The sequence below is a fragment of the Catharus ustulatus genome, chromosome 4 (assembly GCF_009819885.2).
Source record: "Catharus ustulatus isolate bCatUst1 chromosome 4, bCatUst1.pri.v2, whole genome shotgun sequence".
Taxonomy (NCBI): Eukaryota; Metazoa; Chordata; class Aves; order Passeriformes; family Turdidae; genus Catharus; species Catharus ustulatus.
Window position 1 is genome coordinate 439,313 of NC_046224.1, and position 19,076 is coordinate 458,388.

Sequence of the window (19,076 nt, forward strand, 5' to 3'; positions counted from 1 at the left end):
ATTAAAGCGCTTTTCCCACTCGGCCCCGAGCCCGCCCTCTCTCCCTCCTCCCGAACCGGGCCAGCCCCGCTCCTTCTCCCTCCTCCCGAACCGGGCCGGCCCCGCTCCTTCTCCCTCCTCCCGAACCGGGCCAGCCCCGCTCCTTCTCCCTCCTCCCGAACCGGGCCGGCCCCGCTCCTTCTCCCTCCTCCCGAACCGGGCCGGCCCCGCTCCTTCTCCCTCCTCCCGAACCGGGCCGGCCCCGCTCCTTCTCCCTCCTCCCGAACCGGGCCGGCCCCGCTCCTCCTCCCTCCTCCCGAAACGGGCCGGCCCCGCTCCTTCTCCCTCCTCCCGAACCGGGCCGGCCCCGCTCCTTCTCCTTCTCCCTCCTCCCGAACCGGGCCGGCCCCGCTCCTTCTCCCTCCTCCCGAACCGGGCCGGCCCCGCTCCTTCTCCCTGCTCCCGAACCGGGCCGGCCCCGCTCCTTCTCCCTCCTCCCGAACCGGGCCGGCCCCGCTCCTTCTCCCTCCTCCCGAACCGGGCCGGCCCCGCTCCTCCTCCCTCCCGGTGCCGGTGCCGGTGCCGCCCCGCCCGCCCCGCCCGGGAACGGCGCTGACACCGCGGTTCTGGGCAGCACGAGCAGCGTTATTTCAACAACAAACGGGACCGCAGCGAGGGGTGGGCGCGGGGGGCGGCAGGGACGGAGCAGCCCCGGGCTGCGGCTGCCTCGGGCCCCGCACCGCGATTCCAGCCGGGAACGGGCCGGGAGCGCAGCCAGAACCGGCTCTGCTCGGGCTCCGGGTCAGTCCAGCTGGTCCCGCAGGAACTGCAAGAAATCCTTGAGCAGGTTACAGAATTGCACCACGCTCCGGTACGGCACCGAGATGTGCAGGAGCCGGTCCTGGTCCTGTTCCGCTTCTGGTTCTGGTTCTGGCTCCGGTTCCGGTTCCGGAATTGGCACCGGCTCCTCCTCGGACTCGGCGGGGTTTTCCTGCTCCGGTTCCGACTCCGGCACCAGCTCTGGCTCCGGCATGGGCACCCACTCCGGTTCCTCCTCTGACTCCAGCTCTGACTCCTGCTCTGACTCCAGCTCTGACTCCTGCTCTGACTCCTGCTCTTGCTCCTGCTCCGGTTTGTGCTCCGGTTCGTGCTCTGGCACGTGTGTCGGCTCCGGTATCGGCACTGTCGTGGGCGCTGGCACTGCCACTGTCGTCGGCTCTGGCACTGTCGTCGTCTCTCCCGTCGGGGTCTCCTCAGAAGCGGAGCCCTCCTCCGGCTTGGAAGTCGGGCCGCATTTCGGCTGCGGTGCTGCCCCAGCTTTTTCTGCTTGGCTCAGCCCGGTGTGGTGCAGGATCCAGTTGTGGAAGTACTGGGTGTCGGTGTAGATCCCGGGGTGCCTGGCTCTGTCACAGCCTCTTCCCCAGCTGTACATGCCCACCAGCCAGAAGGAGTCGGCTCCGTTGTCCTTGCAGACGAGGGGACTCCCGCTGTCCCCCTGTGCCAGGAGAGAGGGCTCAGGGGCTGTGGGGGGCAGAACCAGGCCTTGGGGACAAGGGGACAGGGACCCGCTGAGGGACACATCACACGCTCCTACCTGGCAGGTGTCGATGCCACCATGTGGGTACCCAGCACAGAGGTCATCAGCACGAACGGCCCCCGCGTACCAGCGGCTGCTGTTGCAGAGCTCCGTGTCCATGAGGTGGACCTTGGCCTCCTGCAGCGTCAAGCCTGGTCCCAGAACCATGGGAATGAGCCCCCAGCAGCTTGGTACCCATCCCCTCCCCTTCCCTGGGCCAGGCTTTGCCTCCAGAGTCATGTTGTCCAGCTGTGTCCCTGCTGTTGGCCTGGGGAAGGGGCCAGACTCATCCCTCCAGAGGTTTCATGGACTCATGGAATTCTTTGGGTGGGAAGGGACCTTAACATTCATCCAGTTCCACCATCACACTCCCCCTCCCCAGGCATGGACTCCTTCCCACAGCCCAGGCTGCTCCGCACTGGGCCCCGCTGACATCCAGAGCCGGACTCTGTGTGTGCCCAGCCCGTGTCCCCAGGGTGTCCAGCCCATGTCCCCAAGGTGCCCAGCCCGTGTCCCCAGGGTGCCCTCTCCGTGTCCCCAGGGTGCCCAGCCCGTGTCCCCAGGGTGCCCAGCTCATGTCCCCCAGGGTGCCCAGCCCGTGTCCCCAGGGTGCCCAGCCCGTGTTCCCAGGGTGTCCACTCCATGTCCCCAGGGTGTCCAGCCCGTGTCCCCAGGGTGTCCAGTCTGTGTCCCCAGGGTGCCCAGCCCGTGTCCCCAGGGTGCCCAGTCTGTGTCCCCAGGATGTCCAGCCCGTGTCCCCAGGGTGTCCAGTCCATGTCCCCAGGGTGTCCAGCTCATGTCCCCAGGGTGCCCAGCCCGTGTCCCCAGGATGTCCAGCCCGTGTCCCCAGGGTGTCCAGCTCATGTCCCCAGGGTGCCCAGTCTGTGTCCCTGGGGTGCCCAGCCCGTGTCCCCAGGGTGTCCAGTCTGTGTCCCCAGGGTGTCCAGCTCCCCTCAGAGCACACATCCTGTTCAGGAACTCACCTCTGCCAAAGTTCCAGCCGGCGATGTAGCAGGATTTCAGCTCTGAGACCCTGAGCGAGGCGTCGGGCACACAGCCCAGCTGGATGTAGTCGCTGCACTCCACGGGCTGGTCCAGCTCCAGCAGGGCAATGTCATTCCTGGCTGTGGCAGGCACGTAGTGCTCGTGCATCAGGAGCTTCTTGATGTGTCTGACTGCAGCCTCAGGGCCTGGGTGAGTCAGATCTGAGGCCCCCATCACCACGTCCCACGTGGAATAGGTCCTGGGGAGCAGAGGGAGAGAGGAGTGACAGGGAGCAGAGCCACGGGCTGCAGCAGCTCAGCAGGCAAGTGGCACGTGGTGCTGTGACCTGGGCACCTGCCCGTGCTCTGGGGACATCTCTGTCCCTGCTGTCTCTCACCTGGACCTGGCGAAGCAGTGTGCGACCGTGAGGACCCACTGGGGGCTGAGGAGGACACCTGTGCACATGTGCCACGTGCCATTCTCCCAGGTGACCTGGATGCTGGCGATGCCACGCCAGGCCCCTGCCTGGCCGCTGGTGCCACTCACGGCACGGGGCGTGTCAGAGCTGTGGTCAGAAGCCAAGGGCCGCAGCCCGCAGGTCCCTCTGGAAGCACAAAGCCATCACTGCCCTGCTCGGGGACAGCAGGGCCACAGAACCCCAAGGGACATCTGTCCCCCCGGTTCTGCCCGGGAACGCCCTGAGTGCCCCTGAGCCCCCTCCCAGAGCCTGGGACCACTGACCTGCAGCTGTCCCAGGTGGCCCCCACGGGCCAGGCCAGGGCCAGCAGCACGAGCAGCCCCAGCAGAGCCATCGGTGCCAGCGCAGGTGGCAGAATCGAGGTGTCACCTCTGGTGCCCACGGCCCTGGCGATGCCAGCGGTGCCACCAGGCTGGGGTGATGTCACAGAGGGGCCGGTTCCATGTGGGGGCGGGGCAGGGAGGGACAGCTCGGTGTCACACAGGCATGGAATGGTCTGAGGGGCAGCGCCCACCAACACGGGGTGAGAGTGCTCAGACCCTCCTGGCACCGGGCTGGGGTGGGCAGCTGCAGCAGAAAGATTTGGGGGTGCTGGACCTGAGCCAGCCCAGACCCCCCAGTGCTGGGCTGATCCCACAGGGGATGTGCCCAGGTGAGACCCCACCTGCAGAGCTGTCCCAGCCTGGGGACACAGCAGCAGCACCTGGAGCTGCTGGAGAGCCCAGAGGAGCCCCAGGGATCCAGGCTGGGAGAGCTGGGGGTGCTCCCTGGACAGGAACAGGATCCAGGGAGAGCTCAGAGCCCTGCCAGGGCCTGCAGGGGCTCCAGGAGAGCTGAGAGGGACTGGGGACAAGGCTGGAGGGACAGCACACAGGGAATGGCTCCCAGTGCCACAGGGCAGGGCTGGCTGGGATCCTGGGCAGCAATTCCTGCCTGGGCTGCAATTGCCAGAGCAGCTGTGGCTGCCCCTGGATCCCTGGCAGTGGCCAAGGCCAGGCTGGGCACTGGGGCTGGGAGCAGCTGGGCCACTGGGAGGGGTCCCTGCCATGGCAGAATTCAATCAGCAGTAGCAGACAGAACGCTAATTAATGAAAGAGATGTTTATGGAATTCAGAACCAATGAACATTCATTTTTTGTCGCCTCAGAATGCACAATCGGGTGCCCAGGTTTTGTCCCGGGGTCTCTGTGGAGGCGGAGTTTTGGTGGCCACAGCCCCTGACCGAGCCCAGAGCGGGGCCGGGCTGGCCAGCACCGAACCGGTGCCGCTGGAATTTTATTTATCCTCGTTCGGGGGATTCCGGCCGCACCAGGAACACCCCCGGGTGGGGACAGTGGGGACACGGGGGGACACAGAGGACATAGGGGGACACGGAGGGGGACACGGGGGAACACAGGGGGACACTGAGGGACATGGGGAACACGGGGAGACATGGAGGGGACACAGGAGACATGGAGGACACAGGGGGACACGGAGGGACATGGGAGGACACGAAGGGATGGTGGAGGACTCGGGGGACATGGAGGGGACACGGAGGATACAGGGGGACACGAGAGGACACGGAGGGGACACGGAGGAGCACGGGGGGGACACAGAGGGACACGGGGGGGACACGGAGGACACGGGGGGAAACAGAGGTACACGGAGGGGACACGGGGGGACATGGAGGACACGGGGGGGACACGGAGGGACACGGGGTGACACGAGGAGACACGGGGGAACACGGAGGGGACACGGAGGGACACGGGGGGACACGGGGGGGACACGGAGGACACGGGGGGACACGGAGGGGACACGAGGGGACACGGAGGGATACGGGGGGACATGGAGGACACGGGGGGGACACGGAGGGATACGGAGGAATACGGAGGAACACGAGGGGACACGGAGGGGACACGGGGCACTCCGGGTGACACACGCAGGGACAAACGGCTGTCACCGCCACGCTGAGCTCGGACGAAGGCCACGCCCCGTCCGTTGGACACGCCCACGCGATGGCCACGCCCCCGGGGGACACCGCTGTCCCTTCGCCCTCAGGCCACGCCCCACGCGTCCGTGGCCACGCCCACGCCACGCTCGGGTCGCGCGCGGAGGCCACGCCCCCACTTGGGAACAAGCCACGCCCACAGCGCGCGCACTGTCCCGCCCCCGGGTAACCACGCCCACACACCGCCTTATTCGGGGCGTGGCACCGCCCCCACCCGTCCCTTTGCCCCGCCCCACACGGCGGCTTCCGGCGGAAGTGGTGGCGCGTTGGAACCGGCCGGAGGTGAGGGGGGACCGGGGGGAACGGGGGGACGGGGGTGTGGGGATTGCGGGACCCGGGGCGTCCGGAGGGATCGGGGAGGAGTCAGGGTCGTCCTGAGGGGGGGACGATGGGTGGTCCGAGGCGGTCACGATGGCCCTGGGGGTCAGGATGGTGTCTGGAGAGTCCGGAGCGGGGGTCAGGGGGGTCCTGAGGAGGTGAAAATGGAGAGTCCGGGGGGCCCGGGAGGTGTCCGGGGGGTCAGCATGGGGGTGCCAAGAGAGGTCAGGAAGGGGGTCCTGGGGGGCGTTCAGAGTGTCCTGAGGGGTCAGGGTCACGTCCTGGCCGGGTCAGGATGGGAATTTTGGGGGGTCAGGGTGGGATTTCTGAGAGAGTCAGGATGGGAGTTTTCGGGGTCAGGGTGGGGTTCCAGGGAGGTCAGGATGAGGGACCTGGGGGGGTCAGGATGGGGTTCCTAGCGGGGCGTTAAGAGTGGTGTCCTGGGGGGTCAGGATGGCAGTTTTGGTGGGGTCAGGATGGGGTTCCTGAGAGAGTCAGGATGGGAGTTTTGGGGCATCAGGATGGGGCTCCTGGAAGGGTGAGGACAGCAGTTTTGGGGGATCAGGGTGGGGATCTCGAGGGGTCAGGGTGGGAGCCCTGGGCGGGTCGGATGTGGGTCCTGGGGGGTTCAGGATGATGGTCCTGGGGGGGTCAGGAAGGGGGTCCTGGGGGGTTCAGGATGTGGGTCCTGGGGGGTTCAGGATGGTGGTCCTGGGCAGGGGGGCTCAGGGTGGCGTTTGTGATGTTTGCCGCCCCTTTGGTGTCCTGGTGGGCTCAGGACGATGCTCCTGCCCATCCCAGAGCTGCCTCTCCTCCTTGCCCTGCCTTCCCCCCAGACGGCCCCGCCATGGAGAAGTTCGGGATGAACTTTGGGGGCGGCCCCAGCAGGAAGGAGCTGCTGGAGACCATCGAGACGCAGAAGCAGCAGCTCCTGCGCTTCCAGGCGCGCCTCAAGGACGTCGTCCTCGCCTACAAGAGCCTGCTGAAGGAGAAGGAGGCGCTGGAAGCCAGCCTGAAGGCGCTCTCCGTGTCCCACGAGGGGGACCTGGCAGTGCCACCGCCCGCAGCCGGCGACTCCGCGGACGAGCGGAGCTCGGAGCACAGCGAGGACAGCGCGGGGACGGCCACCAGCGCGGACACCGCGGCCAGCCTGACCAGCGCCAGCAGCGCCAAGGAGGACGAGGAGGACAAGGCCGCAGCTGCCCCTGCCCAGCGAGCAGAGGAGCCGGGCGGCTCCGAGAGCGCCGAGCCGTGCGCCGGCAGCGAGCCCGAGCGGCGGCTGCTGCAGCTGAAAGCCCAGCTGGCCACGCTGACGGGCGCGCTGGCCACGGTGACGCAGGAGAAGTCGCGCATGGAGGCCTCGTACCAGGCGGAGCGGCGGCAGATGAAGCAGGAGCTGGAGGAGGCGGCGGCGAGGGCTCATGAGGATGCAGAGCGGCAGGAGGCCGAGCTGCGGCGGCTGCAGGAGCTGCTGGCCGAGACCCGCGCCCGCCTGATCGCGCAGCAGCACGAGCGCGAGCGCGAGCAGGGCGACCACGGGCTGATGCTGCGCGAGCTGCAGGAGCTGCTGCGCGCCGAGCGCGAGGCGCGCCGCGACGCCGACCGGCAGCTGCACGAGTGCCGCGAGGCCGAGCGAGCGCAGGGCCACGAGCAGCAGGCGCGGCAGCTGAGCCAGGAGCTGGAGGAGCTGCGCAGGGAGCTGCAGGGGGTGCGGGAGGAGAGCGGCAGGGTGGACCCGCGGATCCAGGAGCTGCAGGAGGAGATGGCCGGCCTCAAGAACCACTTCCAGCTGCAGCTGGTGCAGGAGATGAAGAAGGTGATTCCTGGCTGGGGATGAGGGTGGGGTTTGGGGGTAGAGGAGCCGGATTCCCTCTTCCAGTCTCGGAATCCAAAGCATCGTGGCTTGGATTGATGGGATGGCAATCCTGGGGAACAGCTCTCTGTGGGATGTATCCAGGGAGTGGGACTGGAGTAGGACAAATTCTTCTTCCCAGTCCCTGAGAGTCCAGGAGGTTTGAAATAAATGGCACAGGGTGCCCAGAGCAGCTGTGGCTGCCCCTGGATCCCTGGCAGTGGCCAAGGCCAGGCTGGACATTGGGGCTGGGAGCAGCTGGGGCACTGGGTGGTGGCCCTGGAGGGCTCTGGGGTCCCTTCCCACCCAAACCACCCCAGGATTCCAAACACACAAATCCCCAAAAAGCCAGGACAGGGAGAAGTCTCGGGCAGAATTCCCAGGGTGAGGAGGGCGCGCTGTTGATTTGGAGCAGGGACCCTGTGTGACCCCAGGTGTGACCCCAGGTGTCCCCATGCTGCCCTAACCCCCCGTGTCCCTGCACAGACAGCCCAGGCCGAGGAGCAGCTGCGGCAGCGCTCGCAGCGGGAGGAGCAGCGCGTGGCCGAGCTGGAGGCCCAGGTGGCCCAGGTGTCCGAGCTGCTGGGCACCTACGAGAAGGCCAAGCAGAGGGACCAGGCCACCATCCAGAGGCTCAAGGACCGCATCGTGCAGCTGGACCTGGAGAACAAGACCTTGGCCATCGCCGCCTCCAGCCGCCCCCTGGGCGAGGTGGCCGTGGACGAGGCCACCCTGGACGTGGCCGTGCTCAAGGAGAAGATGGAGAAGCTGCGCAGGCTGCTGCAGGTGGCGGCCGGGAAGGACCCGGAGGAGCCGCGGGAGCCGGAGCTGCCCCCGGGGGACGGGAACGGGGACAAGGCCCCGGGCGGGCACTGCCAGCAGGAGCTGCGGCAGCTCAAGGAGGAGTTCGAGCGCTACAAGGTGAGGGCGCAGCAGGTGCTCAAGAGCAAGGCCAGCAAGGACGTGGGCCTGGCCAGGGAGCTGGAGGAGGCGCGGGAGCAGCTGGCGGAGCTGCGGGACAAGCACGTGCTGCTGCAGCTGGCCACGGACGACATGGAGAAGCAGCAGCGGCAGGAGCTGGAGGCCAAGAAGCAGGAGCTGCAGCAGCTGCAGCAGCTGCACCGGCAGGAGCTGGAGCGCTGCCAGCTGGAGTTCCGGGAGCGGGCGCTGCGCCTGGAGGAGGAGATGCACAAGCAGCGGGACCGGGCGCTGGCCGTGCTGGCCGAGAAGGACCGCGAGCTGGAGCAGCTGCGCGCCCTCACGCTGCCCCACGGCCACAAGGGCTGCCGGGACGGCGCTCCCGGGGACGCTCCCCGGCAGGATTCCTCAGAGATCCTCCCGCAGGAGCTGCAGCCGTGCTCCGGCTCCGAGCCCACCTTCTTCCTGTACGCCGAGCAGCTGGCGCGCAAGGAGGTGGAGATCGCGGCGCTGCGCAAGCAGCGGCACCGGCTGGAGGTGCAGCTGCACCAGCTGCAGGGCAGGGCCCTGGCCGAGGAGGAGCGGCACCGCGAGGAGGCGGCGGCGCTGCGGGGCGAGATCCAGAAGAGCTGCCGGGACAAGAGCAGGGAAGGAGCCAACCTGGAGTACCTGAAGAACGTGGTGTACCGGTTCCTGACGCTGCCCGACGCGCGCGGCCGCCAGCAGACGCTCACGGCCATCCTGGCCATCCTGCACTTCAGCCCCGAGGAGAAGCTCAGCATCGCCAAGAGCTCGGCCCACGGCTCCTGGTGGCTCCACGGCAAGAGATGAGGGCTGGGCTTTGCTCCCCTTTGCCGTGGCAGGACTGAGCAAAACCACATCCAGCGGGATTTGGGCTCCACTTGGTGTTTTTAGCACTAATTTGCAGTGGGGTTGTGCCAACTTTTCCAGCCCCAGAGCCTCTGCGGTGGGAATGTGCTCCAAGTTGGGGCTTGATCTGAAAACCATGGAATTGAAGATGCTGAGCTTTTTTTAAGGGTGATTTAGAAGCAATCCCTACCTGTCAGGCATGGGATCGAGTGGAATTCACTTGGATCTTCAAGCTCCAGCCAGGCTGGTGACTCAGGAGATGAAAGGGAAGGTGGGAAGCACTTTAGGTGGAGCTAAAATAGCACCAGGCCCTGCAAGGCTCAGGAAGATGGGGCTCAGTGCAGGAAATCTTGGGAATTTCCCCCTCAGGTTCTTTTTCCAGAGCCAAATTTAAGCAGTGGATGCAACTCCAGGCTCATCCAGGGGCCCAGGCTCTCCTTCCTTCCCAGGGATCCTCTCTGGGTTCTCAGGGATTCCAGGGAGGAGAAATGCTCTCCCCGTGGATGTTTCCCATCCTGAGTGGGAGTCTGAGCTGCCCAGCCCTGGCTGGGAGCTGGAGGCAGAGGAAAGGATGAAATGAGTGCCCTGCTCCTGGCTTTGGAGGCCTCCAGGGAAGTTTGGCTGCTCTGTGGTGCTGATTTGGGAAGGAAGGGGCTGCTCCTGCTGGAGGGACAGGAGGTGACAGATCCTGGCCAGGCTGTCACTGTCACCAGGGCTCAGGAACATTGAGGTTCTTCCCTGATTTCTTGGGAATTGGTGAAGAAGGAAACCAAGACATCCTGAGATGCCCTGGGGTGTTCTGGCAGAGCTGCATTCCTGAATTTGGCTTTTCCCAGCTCTGCTCTCCTGGATCCCCCAGAGCCTCTCCGGGGGTTGTTTCCCTGCCCCGTGCTTGGAATTGAATCCTGGCTGCTAAAGCTTGGCTTCCCCAGCCCAGAGACAGGGATAGGCCTGGATTAACACCCCCGGGGGGCTGGAGCTGAGTCTAGAGCAGGTTTGGGAGCAGCTCCTGGTGCTGCTCTGCCCAGAGAGCCTTGGGAAGGATCTCAGGGACCCTGGGATGAACATTCCTCCTGCCACAGCCACCCCTGGCACTGCCAGGACAAGGACAGGGACCTGGGATGAACATTCCTCCTGCCACAGCCACCCCTGGCACTGCCAGGACAAGGACAGGGACCCTGGGATGGACATTCCTCCTGCCACAGCCACCTGGCACTGCCAGGACAAGGACAGGGACCTGCACCTTCCCCCCTTTCCTCCTTGGCTGTCCTGGTGCAGCCAAATTCCCTGGATTCCACTCTGGCCAGTGCAGCCCTTGGTGCCAATTTCTCCCCCCAAAAACTCCTCAGGGAAAACCAGAGCCCCTGGGCAGAGCCTGTCCCTGCTGGGAGGGGGACACAGCCGAGCCCTCCTGGGGCTCCACCCAGGGATGTTCCCCTGGGAGCAGGATCCAGGGGCTGGATGGGAGTGGGGCAGTTTGTCCCAGGAATGTTTGAAACACTCCTTAAGGATGGAAGTGCTGGCTCAGCCGGGGGAGAGCCCAGTCCCTGCTCCCAGTTTGGAAATGCTGAATCAAGAGGTGCCTCAGGAATGGCAGGGACGGCTCCAGCTCTTTCCCTGGAGCCATTCCCACAGCTCCAGAGGGAGGTGGAGCCTCCTCCTGCTGAGGCTTCGCTGCTCGGGCTGAGGGGATGGATCCCTGTTCTCCCTCTGCTCCTGCAGGATGGAGGGACCTGGAGTGGATCCGGGGGGTGGGACCCAGCTGGGGGGACAGGGACAAGGACAGGGCAGGACCCAGCTGGGACAGGAGGGACAAGGACAGGGCAGGACCCAGCTGGGACAGGGGGACAAGGACAGGGCAGGACCCAGCTGGGAGGACAGGGATCCATCCCAGTGCCCTCCCTCTGTTCCTGGCAGAGCAAGATGAGGAAGCTGCTGCTGGGGAGCGTCTCCAGGAGTGCCCAGCTCTGTGTCACTGTCACCCTCCAGCAGCTGCCGGTGCCATTCCTTCCTCTGCTCCCCTCCAGCCCCTCTCCCTCCTGCTCCCTCCTTCCTTCACACTCACATTCCTCCCTCCCTCCCTTCAGCCAATATCCCTGAATAAAGGTAAAATTCCTGTTTGAGGGGACTCTGGTGGCTCCTGGGGACAGGACGGGCATTGCTGGGTATTGGAACATCCTTGGGTTTAAAATTATCACAAAATTGCTAAATCCCAATCCTGTGATTTCCTGAGAGTTCTGGGAGTGTGAGAATGGGAATGGTTCATTCCTGCACCTGCAGTCGTGGTGTGGATGCAGAGGAGTCTGGCACTGAGAATCCTGGGGTGGTTTGGGTGGGAAGGGACCCCAGAGCCCCCCCAGTGCCCCCCTGGCATGGCAGGGACCCCTCCCAGTGGCCCAGCTGCTCCCAGCCCCAGTGCCCAGCCTGGCCTTGGCCACTGCCAGGGATCCAGGGGCAGCCACAGCTGCTCTGGCAATTGCAGCCCAGGCAGGAATTGCTGCCCAGGATCCCAGCCAGCCCTGCCCTGTGGCACTGGGAGCCATTCCCTGTGTGCTGTCCCTCCATCCTTGTCCCCAGTCCCTCTCAGCTCTCCTGGAGCCCCTGCAGGCCCTGGCAGGGCTCTGAGCTCTCCCTGGATCCTGTTCCTGCCCAGGGGAGCACCCCCAGCTCTCCCAGCCTGGCTCCAGCCCTGGAGCAGCTCTCTGGCTCCTCTGGACTCTCCCGGCTGCTCTCCCGGCGCTGTTCCCTCATTCCCAATGTGCCCGGGGGCATCAGGGCGCTCATTTGGGTTCTCCCATGCCGGGAGCTGATCCCTCCCCACTCCCGGGGCTGGCACGGCGCCGGCTGCTCTGGGGAAGCTCCTGCTGCTCTGGGGAAGCTCCTGCTGTTCTGGGGAGGCTCCTGCTGCTCTGGGGAAGCTCCTGCTGCCCTGGGGAGGCTCCTGCTGCTCTGGGGAGGCTCCTGCTGCTCTGGGAAGCTCCTGCTGCTCTGGGGAAGCTCCTGCTGCTCTGGGAAGGCTCCTGCTGCTCTGGGGAAGCTCCTGTTGCTCTGGGAAATCTCCTGCTGTCCTGTGGAGCTGCTGCCGCCCCGGCCGGGCCGGTTCCTCCGGCTGTTTCGCTGTTTCCCACCGCGGGGCGTGGAGCGCGCCCGGGCAGCGGCGGGAGCTGCTCGCAGCTTCCATTCCCTCCATCCCGGGCAGGCTCCGGGCTCCGGCCATGGCCACAGCACCGGAACGGCCCCCGGCGCTCTCGGATCTCCAGGTAAAGGCGTGCGGGACGCTCCGGAGGGCCGGGAGAGGCTCAGCCGAGCGCTGCGCTCCCATCCCAACAAATCCTGCCCGAGGGAGCTCCCCCCAGGCGGGACGGGGGCAGCGCTTTGGGGACCGCATCAGCGCGGATCGGTGAGAGCCGGGCAGGAGCGGCTCTGCCCCGGCTGCTGCTCCCGGCTGCTGCGGTGAGAGCCGGGCAGGAGCGGCTCTGCCCCGGCTGCTGCTCCCGGCTGCGGCCCGGGCCCGGGGTCCGGTTCCGGAGGCGCCGTCGGGAGCCGCTCCCAGCGCGGCCGGGCCGGGACGCGGCTCCTCGGCCCTCCCCAGCCCCGGGAGAGGGAAACTCGGGAGAGATCCCAGCGGGAAAACTCGGGAGAAAGCGGGGAAACCCCGCCACGTGCAGCCACCGCCGCGGGGCTGCGGAGGAACCGGGCCTGGCTCCTCCAGCGCTCCCAGCAGCGATGGGAAACGCCTTCGCTGCGGTTCCTGGGCGGGGATGGCCGAAGGACAGAGTCCGGCCGTGCCCAGGGTCCCCGGGGTGGCCCCGTTCCGGCCGAGCCCGCGCTCCCTCCGTGCCTCCCGCAGGTGCTGGCGCTGGCCGCTGTCACCGTCCCGGCCGCGCTGCTCAGGTGGGTCCTGTCCCCTGTCCCTCGCCCTGGGCTGGCACCCGCGGGTGGCAGCGGCTCTGCCGGGCCATTCCTCACCCGCCCCGTCCCCTGCAGCCTCCTGGGCAGCGGATCCGTCCTGGCTGTCACCTCCTGGCAGGGGCGCTGCTGCCACATCCAGGTGAGTGCCGCTGGCTCCTGACAGTGTCACCGCTGCCACATCCAGGTGAGTGCCACCAGCCTGTGGCAGTGTCACCGCTGCCACATCAGGTGAGTGCCACCAGCTTGTGGCAGTGTCACCGCTGCCATTCCCAGGTGAGTGCCACCAGCCTGTGGCAGTGTCACCGCTGCCACATCAGGTGAGTACCACCAGCTTGTGGCAGTGTCAGTGGTACCACATCCAGGTGAGTACCACCAGCTTGTGGCAGTGTCAATGCTGCCATTCCCAGGTGAGTGCCACCAGCTTGTGGCAGTGTCAGTGCTGCCATTTCCAGGTGAGTGTCACCGGCTCCCAGGGACACAGGGCTGGGTCTGGCTCCAGCTAAACCCGAGTCAAATCCGGGCCAACACCGGGTTTAAAGCCCCGTGCGGGGGGCAGGAGGTGCGGGATGCCCGATCCGGCCCCCGGGAGCCTGGGAAGGGCCGGGGGAGCTCCCGGGGGACGCGGCCGCTGCCAGCAGAGCTAACGCGGTGCTGTCCCCAGCTGCGGCCCCTGTTCCTCCTGGCCCTGGCCGATCTCCTGGGCGCCACCGCGCTGCTGGCCACGGCAACCATCCCGCTGCTGCCGGCCCCGCTCTCCGTGCCCGCCTACGCCCTCTGTCCCTACGGGCGGATGCTGACCACGGTAAGGGGTCACTGCTGGGGACAGCTGGGACCTGTCTGCGGCTGGAGTGTCCTGGGGACACTGTCCTGGCGTCCCCTCCTCGGGGGTGTGGAGCGGGAGGAGGGGATGGCGGGGAGGAATGGGGGGACAGAGGGAAGGTGGAGGTGCCTGCTCCTGGACACAGCAGGATCCCCTGTCCCTGTCCCTTCTCTCTCCCAGACCTCCTACGCCGTCTCGTTCCTCATGGTCGTGGTTTACGCCTACGAGTCGCACCGCGCTGTCCTCGGGGGGCGAGCCCGGCCCCCGGCAGCGCTGCAGGTCCGTGCCTCGCCCGGGCACAGCCGGGAACCGTCCTGGCCGCCCTCGGCCCTGCCAGGACACGGGAGCAGCTCCGGGGCAGCCCCTTCTCCCGGCAGTTCGGGGCTCCCCTGCATTCCCGGCTCAGGGCGGTTCTCCCGCAGGAGCGGAGCCGCTGCCTGGAGAGCGCCCGGCAGGGAATTCCCTACGTGCTGGCCTGGTAGGTGCCCGCCGGGAGCGGCCGGGCCGTGCTGGGATGTCCGGGACTCGCAATCCCTCCCTCCCTCCCTCCCAAGGCTGCTGCCGACGCTGACGCTCCTGGTTCAGCTGCTCGCCCGTGGCTCCTCCGCCACCGACATCGCGCCCGCGGTGCCCGGGCACGGCCGCGGCTCCAACGATTCCTTCAGCCTCTACTGCTCCAGGTACGGCCCGGCCCCGCCCGGGGCAGCCCCGGGGGAGCTCCGGCACCCCCAGCACCGCTCTGTCCTTGCAGCTGCCTCCTCCTGATCCGCCCGAAGCACGACATCTGCTCCCAGGTGGGCACTGAGGGGCCGGGGGGCTCCGGGGGGCTCCGGGGGTCGCCGGCCCGGCCCCGTTCATTGTCCCCGCCTCGCAGTCCGCCGCGGGGAAGAACGTGGAGGGGAAAATCATCTTCGTGCTGTACGTGCTGCTGGTGCTCGGCTGCTGCTCGGTGAGGCGCGGGCTCTGGGGCAGGAGCTGGGGGATCCGGGCCCCGCTGATTCCCGGCCGCCCGCAGCTCCTGTACCGGCGGGTGCGGCTCCGGTACCGGGGGAACGCGGCGCTGCCGCTGCTCAGCCTGGGCACGGACGGCGGCGTCGGGGGCACGAGCGGCCGCGGCGGCGGCAGAGCCTCGCTGCACTTCCAGATGGTTTTCCTGCTCTGCTGGACGCCAGGCAAGGCCCGGGGGTGTCCCCAGCACCCCCACGCTGCAGGGTCACACTGAGGTGTCCCCAGCCCTGCAAGGTCACACTGAGGTGTCCCCAGCACCTCCAGCTCCCCAGGGTCACACTGAGTGTCCCACTGACCCCAGGGTCACACTGGGGGTGTCCCAAGCCCCTCAGCCCCCCAGGGTCACACTGAGTGTCCCATTGCACCGCAGGGTCACACTGAGTGTCCGACTGACCCCCCAGTCCCCCAGGGTCACACTGAGGTGTGCCCAGCACCCTGAGCCCTGCAGAGTCACACTGGGGGTGTCCCCAGCCCCTCAGCCCCTCAGGGTCACACTGAGGTGTCCCCAGCCCCCCAGGGTCACACTGAGTGTCCCATTGCACCCCAGGGTCACACTGAGATGTCCCCAGCCCCCCAGGGTCACACTGAGGTGTCCCACCAAGCAATGTCGTTCTGTGTCCCACCCACAGCCTTCCTCCTCACCATCCTCTCCTTCACCAGCCTCAGCCCTGCCTCGCTCTTTGTCCTCTACGTGTCCACAGTGAGTAACGCTCCTTTTCCAGGGCTCCCAGGATGGGTCTGTCCCCGTCCCACGTGGGAGCTGTGACAGCGCTTGGGGACACCCTGGGCACCCCAGCCTGGCTCTTCCCCCTGGTTTTGCGTTGGGATCTCAGCCCTTGGCTCTTCCCGGGGGCTGGAAGTGCTTTCACTGCTCACACGGAGGGAATTGCCCCGTGTCCTGCCCCACCCTGCCTGGGCTGTGCCTGCGGGGGCCGGGAGCCCTGACCCGCGGTCCCCGTGTCCCCCAGGCCCTGAGCGTGTCCCTGCAGGGTTTCCTGCACTGTCTGGTCTACGGCTGGATGAGGGAGAACTTCCGTCGGGAGGTGCTGGCCCGGAGCGCCTCCCTGCACAGCCCCGGGGGGCTCAAGGCTTTCTACGACGACTCCCTGGGGGCTGTTCCCTAAATTCCAACCCCATCCCATTCCCTGGGAGTTGTTCCCTAAATCCCCACCCCATCCCATTCCCTGGGGCTGTTCCCTAAATCCCCACCCCATCCCATTCCCTGGGGGCTGTTCCCTAAATTCCAACCCCATCCCATTCCCTGGGGGCTGTTCCCTAAATTCCAACCCCATCCCATTCCCTGGGGGCTGTTCCCTAAATTCCAACCCCATCCCATTCCCTGGGGGCTGTTCCCTAAATTCCAACCCCATCCCATTCCCTGGGGGCTGTTCCCTGAGCTCCCATCCCATTCCCTGGGGCTGTTCCCTAAATTCCAACCCCATCCCATTCCCAGGGGCTGTTCCGTAAATCCCCACCCCATCCCATTCCCAGGGAGCTGTTCCCTAAATTCCAACCCCATCCCATTCCCTGGAGCTGTTCCTGAGCTCCCATCCCATTCCCTGGGGCTGTTCCCTGAGCTCCCACCCCATCCCATTCCCTGGAGCTGTTCCCTAAACCCCCAACCCATCCCCTTTCCTGGAGCTGTTCCCTAATTTCCAACCCCATCCCATTCCCTGGGGGCTGTTCCCTAAATCCCCACCCCATCCCATTCCCTGGGGCTGTTCCCTGAGCTCCCATCCCATTCCCTGGGACTGTTCCCTAAATTCCAACCCCATCCCATTCCCTGGGGGCTGTTCCCTGAGCTCCCATCCCATTCCCTGGGACTGTTCCCTAAATCCCCACCCCATCCTATCCCATTCCCTGGGGCTGTTCCCTAAACCCCCATCCTATCCCATTCCCTGGGGTTGTTCCCTAATTTCCAACCCCATCCCATCCCATTCCCTGGGGCTGTTCCCTAATTTCCAACCCCATCCCATCCCATTCCCTGGGGCTGCCCAAAGCCCCGCTGGGATTTGCACATTCCCAGCAGCTCCGGGAATCCCGGGATGGTTTGGGTGGGAAGGGACCCAGAGCCCCTGCAGTGCCACCCCTGCCCCTGTCCCCGTGTCCCAGCAGGACCCCCTGGATGTGGGGAGGGCACAGGCGGGGCTGGGCAGGAGATCCCCAAACTTCCACCCCCTGCTCCGTGCAGAGCCACAGGGACAGAGTGTGGAAATCCCAGGACCACTGAGGCTGGGAAAGAAGCTGGGGCTGCCCCTGGATCCCTGGCAGTGGCCAAGGCCAGGCTGGGCACTGGGGCTGGGAGCAGCTGGGCCACTGGGAGGGGTCCCTGCCATGGCAGGGGGACACTGGGGGGTCCCCAAGGTCCCTTCCCACCCAAACCACCCCAGGATTCTGGGATATTGAGGTTGCAGAAGATGGAGTCTGGCCTCCTTGGGAGGAATGCAAAGTAAAAATACATCCCTGAGGGAGAATTCCTGAAGGACGGAGTTGGGGCTGGAGTCCCCATCCCTGCAGGGATTTCACTGCCCTGTGGAGGTGGCACTTGGGGACAGGGGCAGTGGTGGCCTTGGCAGTGCTGGGAATGGTTGGACTCGAGGGGCTCTGAGGTTTTCCCAGCCCAAAAGCCTCTGTGATTCTGTGATTCTGTGATTCTGTGCCTTGGCAGTGCTGGGGATGGTTGGACTCATGGGCTCCCAGGTTTTCCCAGCCCAAAAGCCTCTGTGATTCTGTGATTCTGTGATTCCATGATTCTGTGCCTTGGGAAGGGCACAGGGACACAGCCACCCACAGGAGCTGGGCACTGTGAGCCCTCTGGAAAACCAGGATGTGACCAAGAGCAGGAACAACCATTCCCAACCCAATAAACCTCCCCAGCCTCCAAACCAGGCCCCACTTTGGCTCCAGGGATTTTTTTAAACTAAGATTTCCTATTTTACAGGAGGGTTTGGGACACAGCCGGGGTGTGGATGGGATTTACACCACCCCAAGGACACTGCTCAGAATTCCTTACTGCAGCAGGAACAGGGGCACTGGGACACCCAGCAGTGCCCTGCTGCTCCTGCCTGGCTCCAGGGGGAAATTCAGGAAGAGCCCTGGGCCATTCCCAAGGGACAGGAGGGGATCCTGGGCCATTCCCAAGGCACAGGACAGGATCCTGGGCCATTCCCAAGGGACAGGACAGGATCCTGGGCCATTCCCAAGGCACAGGACAGGATCCTGGGCCATTCCCAAGGCACAGGAGGGGATCCTGGGCCATTCCCAAGGCACAGGACAGGATCCTGGGCCATTCCCAAGGCACAGGACAGGATCCTGGGCCATTCCCAAGGCACAGGAGGGGATCCTGGGCCATTCCCAAGGCACAGGACAGGATCCTGGGCCATTCCCAAGGCACAGGACAGGATCCTGGGCCATTCCCAAGGGACAGGACAGGATCCTGGGCCATTCCCAAGGGACAGGAGGGGATCCTGGGCCATTCCCAAGGCACAGGGGGGATCCTGGGCCATTCCCAAGGGACAGGACAGGATCCTGGGCCATTCCCAAGGCACAGGACAGGATCCTGGGCCATTCCCAAGGGACAGGAGGGGATCCTGGGCCATTCCCAAGGCACAGGAGGGGATCCTGGGCCATTCCCAAGGCACAGGAAGGGATCCTGGGCCATTCCCAAGGCACAGGACAGGATCCTGGGCCATTCCCAAGGCACAGGGGGGATCCTGGGCCATTCCCAAGGCACAGGGGGGGATCCTGGGCCATTCCCAAGGCACAGGACAGGATCCTGGGCCATTCCCAAGGCACAGGAAGGGATCCTGGGCCATTCCCAAGGCACAGGAGGGGATCCTGGGCCATTCCCAAGGCACAGGAGGGGATCCTGGGCCATTCCCAAGGCACAGGAAGGGATCCTGGGCCATTCCCAAGGCACAGGAGGGGATCCTGGGCCATTCCCAAGGCACAGGAGGGATCCTGGGCCATTCCCAAGGCACAGGAAGGGATCCTGGGCCATTCCCAAGGCACAGGAGGGGATCCTGGGCCATTCCCAAGGCACAGGACAGGATCCTGGGCCATTCCCAAGGGACAGGAGGGGATCCTGGGCCATTCCCAAGGGACAGGAGGGGATCCTGGGCCATTCCCAAGGCACAGGAGGGGATCCTGGGCCATTCCCAATGCAGGAGGGGATCCTGGGCCATTCCCAAGGCACAGGACAGGATCCTGGGCCATTCCCAAGGCACAGGACAGGATCCTGGGCCATTCCCAAGGCACAGGACAGGATCCTGGGCCATTCCCAAGGCACAGGAGGGGATCCTGGGCCATTCCCAAGGCACAGGACAGGATCCTGGGCCATTCCCAAGGCAGGACAGGATCCTGGGCCATTCCCAAG

At 66.0% G+C, this 19,076-nt stretch overlaps 3 protein-coding genes across 5 annotated transcripts; 2 read left to right on the forward strand and 1 right to left on the reverse strand.

Moving 5' to 3' along the window:
- Positions 1-781: 781 nt before the first annotated feature.
- On the reverse strand, positions 782-3,351 carry LOC116995137 (acrosin-like). Its single transcript, XM_033057518.2, has 5 exons — positions 3,281-3,351; positions 2,937-3,143; positions 2,539-2,798; positions 1,574-1,707; positions 782-1,474 (listed from the first exon to the last, which is right to left on the reverse strand). Exons 1-5 carry the CDS (start codon positions 3,349-3,351, stop codon positions 782-784), a joined length of 1,365 nt encoding a protein of 454 aa, XP_032913409.1.
- A 1,889-nt stretch (positions 3,352-5,240) lies between these two features.
- Positions 5,241-10,103, forward strand: GCC1 (GRIP and coiled-coil domain containing 1). Of its 3 annotated transcripts, none has more exons than XM_033059015.1 (3): positions 5,241-5,285; positions 6,158-7,137; positions 7,660-10,103. In XM_033059015.1, exons 2-3 carry the CDS (start codon positions 6,169-6,171, stop codon positions 8,920-8,922), a joined length of 2,232 nt encoding a protein of 743 aa, XP_032914906.1. In that variant the 5' UTR covers positions 5,241-5,285; positions 6,158-6,168; the 3' UTR covers positions 8,923-10,103. The 3 variants fall into 3 exon arrangements, with proteins under 3 accessions (XP_032914906.1, XP_032914905.1, XP_032914904.1); XM_033059014.1 differs by having other exon boundaries at positions 5,249-5,285; positions 6,123-7,137; XM_033059013.1 differs by lacking the exon at positions 5,241-5,285 and having other exon boundaries at positions 6,016-7,137.
- Positions 10,104-13,264: 3,161 nt separating this feature from the next.
- LOC116995138 lies at positions 13,265-14,915 on the forward strand. Its single transcript, XM_033057519.1, has 7 exons — positions 13,265-13,675; positions 13,874-13,972; positions 14,116-14,171; positions 14,248-14,373; positions 14,445-14,487; positions 14,568-14,642; positions 14,709-14,915. The coding sequence occupies exons 1-7, from the start codon at positions 13,265-13,267 to the stop codon at positions 14,913-14,915; spliced, it is 1,017 nt and encodes a 338-aa protein (XP_032913410.1).
- Positions 14,916-19,076: the final 4,161 nt, after the last annotated feature.